The following is a 5,364-nucleotide window of genomic DNA, read 5'->3' as shown; positions in this document are numbered from 1 at the left end:
AATAACCCAAGTCCTTCCACATCTACAGTAGTTATTTGATTCTGGTTAATGCCAGATTTTTGTTGCTTGGAAACCCCTAGTAGTAATAGAGTTAACTAACTTTGGGGTATATATATATATATATATATATATATATTTCTTTAGAGAACAATATATTTATCAGTCATAAATTTCAGAATGTTCAAGAAATTATTATGGATGAGCAGATGAAGGGTCAAGACTTTCACAATGATAAAAGCATTGTTATACACTTCCCTGTACCTATGATGTCATCTCTGCATCTTACTTTTTCACCCCCACTTTTGCAACAGTGATATCACACCCAAAAAACATTAGTTTGAAAAATGGCTCAAAAGCAGTTTTAGAATGGTAGTATAAAGCCAGCAGCCAAGATTTTGTCTGGCATTGTTCCCTGCTGTGTTTACTGCCCATCAACCCAGCCCCTCAGTAAGATTTATCCTCCACAAATTTGCAAAGCTTGCCACCCCTCCACTGCCTAGGAGAACTGTACAAAGGTTATTAGGCAGTCAGTACTTTTTGTTTTATTACAAAGAATAATACTGTGCTGAATAAGATATTTCCAAGCCCCTTCCCCTTTCCGTACAAATTCCCACACTTCCATGACCAGCACATTTGATTGACTGGAACAATCCGTTTCCACTCCTTCCCCTTTCACATATCACCTCCATGTCTGGATTCCTTTCAAAAGAAGATCAGGATGGCATGGTAATTTTTTTTCTCTGCATTCTGTGTCTTTACAGTTATGTTTATCTTCATTTACTTTAGGTTTCTTTTTCCTCATCCATACTTTCTTCCCAGAGAAGTGAGTTTTCCTTGCTTTGCATTCAGCTTAAAATCAGAGCTTTAGAAAGGTGTTAAAAAAGAAAAAATGTATGCAGGGTGGGGCAGTAAGGTTAAAATTCCCAGCGTCGTGACTTATTCCACCAGTAATTTTTACATCCATTATCTGTTAAAAAAAAAAAAAAGTGAGGTACGCTCATTAGTAAAACACTGGTGCGAGATGGAGGATTAGAATCACCTCAGGCCGGGTGCAGGAATGTGTTAATACTGAATGTAAGGCTTGCTTCTCTACTTCTGTACATAGTAACTTATAATTGATGTATTTGAGAACCAGCTATGTTATGGTTTCTGCATATTGCTTACAATACAGTATTATGATGGAAAGTATCCTTGGATGATGAAGTCAGAGTTACTGAACATTATAAACTCTGACACTGAAAAGACAGGATATGTGTGACATTTATAAAGACAGCATTGCTGTACTGTGTATTTATAAGTCCAGAATAAGTTATCAGATAATGAATTGTATTTTTACCCGATAACTCAGTTAATGTGGTTATCAAATCACATGCATCAAATCACATGACAGAGAAATATAATGGTAAGAAGATGATAGGGAGTCTCGTAAACCTTTGTGTGACCCTTCTCATTTTTGTAACATCTCAATTCATTGTGGCATCTTTTTATTTTGTGAAATCTCTTTATATTATGACATCTCCCTCCCCAGTCTGACTGCACCTTTTCCCTCCACTCCCATTACACCTCCTCTCACCTCATCTCCTCCCCAGTTTAACCCCACCCAGTCCCTCTTCTTTCACCTCCTGCTGTCTTCCAGAAAAAAAAAAAAAAGCAATTAAGGAAGCTTTTCCTATGGTGTGAGTCATCTGGACTTCAACTCATTATCTCTAGATGATGATGTTCTTGCTGCCATCAGATATTTTTATTCAGCTTAATCAAGGTTCTAAAACTGAAATGATTTTTTCAGGAGCTGTTTGGACTGTCATTCATGGACTTTGTCATAGAGGAGAAGAGGAAGTGAGAAAAAAAGTGGAACAAAACTCCACCTTCTGCCTTCATTCTCTAGTAAGTGTCTGAATGTGTCTGCATTGTTATGTTTTGGCTCTAGGCCCATCTGGACATGAATTTGGTGGTCCAGTTTTTTTTTATTATTAGCCAGAAAGATTGTTGGGAAGGACTGTTGCTATAAGTTGTTTTGGCAAGGGGGGACAGACGGATATGGAGGTGTTGGTGTGATGGTTGCGGAGAAATGGGTGGAATATGTTAATGAATGTTATGAGAGTAAGCGATAGGATATTGGTAGTGAAAATTCTGTTCGGTAGAAGGATAGCTGTGATTATATCGGCATATGCTTCACAGCCAGGATTGGATGAAGCAGAGAAAGATAGATTTTGGGATGATTTAATGCATGTAGTGGGTGGTATGCAGGATGATGAGATAGTGGTTGTGGGAGGGGACCTTAATGGTCATGTAGGTGAAGCAGCACAAGCAGTGGCGGCGCCAGGAAATTTTCATTGGGGGGCTGAGGAGGGGCTGGGGTAAAATGTGGGGGGGCTTCACAAAATGTCATCAAACTGAAGTGTTGATGGAAAATTGATATGTACATATTCATAATATCCGAATGTACTGAGGTTCATTTTAGACACCTGTACTCTTTGAAACTGCGGTGTTAATGTATAACATTTCTTATCTCATCAAAAATTCTGCCAAATGAAATACATAAAACTAGCAAGGAAATTCAGATTAATGTATATGCAACATAATAACATTTATTATTTCCAGTTTATTCCATAAGATTGAAGTTTAACTCAATTAATTTAGACATCATGTGTAAGCAAGCAGTTAACATGACAGAAAAAAATTCTATGTTATGAAGTTAATACAATCTGAAGAATCAGAAGAATTTTTAAATCAAGGTGTAACGACTGTCACGTTACTTTAAAACTATGCGCCTGTTCTGGTGATTGGCAGCAAATGTGTCTATAATGGCATCAATGTTCAGCTGTTTGGCCCTCCTAGAATTAATTGATATTACAGCAAGGTTGCTGGTGCGGTTGTTGCCACTGCTGTTCCTCAAGTATGTCTTGAGGAGTTTCAGACATGAGAAGCTCCTCTCACAGGCAGCTGAGGTGACAGGGAGGGTCACTGCAATGCATACAAGTTTATACAGATCTATAAAGGTGTCCTTGTTTGACTCCAGCATGGCTGCGAGCTCAAGTGGTGTGGACACTTCCAGGCCATTGTCTCTCTTCCTAGCTATTAGTCTTGTCAATTGGTGGACCTCCACTGCAAGATCACCCTCTGCCACTCCATAACTGGCTGCCATTCCTGACAGCGCTTTTTTGTCCAGAAATGTAATGTGCTTAGGATTCAAGGCAGCAGCACCCATCAGAACATTACAGGCATCAGATGAAAATCGCCTGCTCAGCTCATTGAGCATTCTATCTATGATGGCATAGAAGGTCCTTCTCCTGGCATCTGGTATAGCTCCATCCCTCTGACCTGTACTGGATGTTATGATGAATTCATCCAGGTGTCTGGGAGCAGATCGTTGTCTACCTGGACGCTCAGTCTCAGTGCGTATCCCAACTACCTTGCACAAATCCTCAGCAGCCTCCTCTAACTCCTTCCAGGCAGCTTCAGTCCTCATTTCTGTCAGTCCAGACATGACAGACTGCATCAAGTCCTCTGCAGAGGCCAGCTGAAGGTCATGTGACTGGAGGTGGTTTGACAGTTGTTTGGTCATCAGTAACACTTTTTCCATGGCCATCAGAATTGTCACAAATTGCTGATCTAGCAGGATGCACAGGCCCTTTGCCTCAGTGGCTCTGTGTGCATTGTCTCCCTCCATGAGACGTTTCAAGGTTGTCACTATGGCAGGTAGGGTTCTTTTCACTGCCAGACAAGCAGCATGTTGGGAGGTCCATCTTGTGTCAGACAGTTGCTTCAACTCTATGTGCTGCCTTGTGGGATTTAATTCTTTTTGCACCTTTATAAATTCTTCATGTACTACTGACGTAGAGAAGAACTTGTACAAGCTCTGTATAGCCACAAAAACTCTGCTGCAGCCTGGATATTGTGTACACAATCAACGAGCACAAGGTTGAGCCTGTGAGCATAACAGTGGACATACACAGCCTGTGGTACCTTTCTCCTAAACCTCTCCTGTATACCACTGATGTGCCCTGACATGACTGCAGCTCCATCGTAGCACTGGCCAATGCAGGCGTTGTGGTCAGTACCACATTTGGCCAGGGTCTCCAAGATCTTGTTGAGCAATGAGTCTGCATCCAGACCCTCGGCTGCTGTGAAGTCAAGGAACACCTCATGAAGGCTCTGTTTGTGGAGATACGTCACCACAATGGACAGCTGTTCTTGTTTGCTGACATCCTTGGTCTCATCCACCATTAGGGCAAAATGCTCTGCTCTTAGGACCTCGTTGCTGATGTCCTCTCTGATTATTGAAGCTATGATGGCGAGCAGTTCATTTTGGATATCGTGGTGCGTATATTTAGCATTGCCAGGACCACCACTCAGTTTCTTTTTGACAATGTCATCATACCTGGAAATCAGGTCCAGCAGTTCCAGGAAGTTACCTTTGTTGCCAGAATCAGTGTCTTCCTTGTGACCTCTTTGGGCAACATTTTGGCAGGCTGTGTAGAGCAGTACGTCTATTACTGCTCTAATGTAATGTCTGTTTTCCTTTACAGTTTTTTCATGGTTGGTAGTAAAAGCATGTAGGATCCTAGAACCTGTTGCTTTCTGCATCTTAAACTCTGTCCAAGCTTGCATAGAAAACTTGTGTCCTGCTGAATTAACATGAGACTTCAGAGATGAGGTTGCCTTCTTCCAGTTCCGAAAGCCGTCATGGGTGAAGGACTTCTCACATTTGCTTAAGTGTACATGACCGAAATGACGACATGCAAAGCAGAATGCAGCATCTAGGGTCGTGGAGTACTCCAGCCACGAATGATGATCACGCCAGTTCTTGTTGAATGACCTTGACTGGCCACTGTATTCTGTGGCTGGGTATCTCTTCAAGTCTGGACAGGTGGGACCACTATCTGGAAGCTGGCTCAGGTCCTTGGGTCCAGGTAGTAGTTTCTCACCATGGGTGTGAGAAGTGCCCTCTTGTGGCTGGGGTTCTGCACTAGCCTCACCTAGTAAGGCTGCAGACTCACAATCACGATCACCACTGTCCAGGTCCTCATTAACAGCAGGTGTGTCTGTAGGAGGATCATCATCTCACGGCCTCTTCTTGGGAATCTTGGGTAACAGGTAGCGTTCCATGATCAACCTGGCCTATGTGATCAAATATGATAAACCACCATCAGTTACTTTCATAAACAGGGAAAACAGCATAAACAAGCACACAGATCACAGAAGCATAAAACTGCATATTAGCATTACAACAGACCAGATATTTTCACACTATTTTATTCTTCCTTCCACAGCTTCTTATAATCTTATAGTAGCCTATATACATTTGTAAGTAGAAAAAAATCAACTTACACCATACCTGTAAATCAGTGCAAGACGAAAACC

General features: G+C 41.7%; 2 protein-coding genes across 2 annotated transcripts; both read right to left on the bottom strand.

Annotated features, from left to right (window-relative positions):
* Positions 1 to 2,752: 2,752 nt before the first annotated feature.
* Positions 2,753 to 3,670, bottom strand: LOC145389528 (zinc finger MYM-type protein 1-like). The gene has a single exon (XM_080264802.1). It carries the CDS (start codon positions 3,668 to 3,670, stop codon positions 2,753 to 2,755), a length of 918 nt encoding a protein of 305 aa, XP_080120928.1.
* Positions 3,671 to 3,828: 158 nt separating this feature from the next.
* On the bottom strand, positions 3,829 to 5,045 carry LOC145389530 (zinc finger MYM-type protein 1-like; the record flags this gene model as incomplete). Its single annotated transcript, XM_080264803.1, has 1 exon — positions 3,829 to 5,045. A coding segment is annotated over one exon (1,217 nt), but the record flags the coding sequence as incomplete, so codon positions are not given.
* Positions 5,046 to 5,364: the final 319 nt, after the last annotated feature.

This window comes from Coenobita brevimanus, unplaced genomic scaffold (genome assembly GCF_032717465.1).
Source record: "Coenobita brevimanus isolate Jiangsu-jjx unplaced genomic scaffold, ASM3271746v2 jjx.HiC_scaffold_1227, whole genome shotgun sequence".
NCBI lineage: Eukaryota > Metazoa > Arthropoda > Malacostraca > Decapoda > Coenobitidae > Coenobita > Coenobita brevimanus.
The sequence above is the reverse complement of the archived record's forward strand: the minus strand, read 5'-3'. Positions and strand labels throughout refer to the sequence as shown.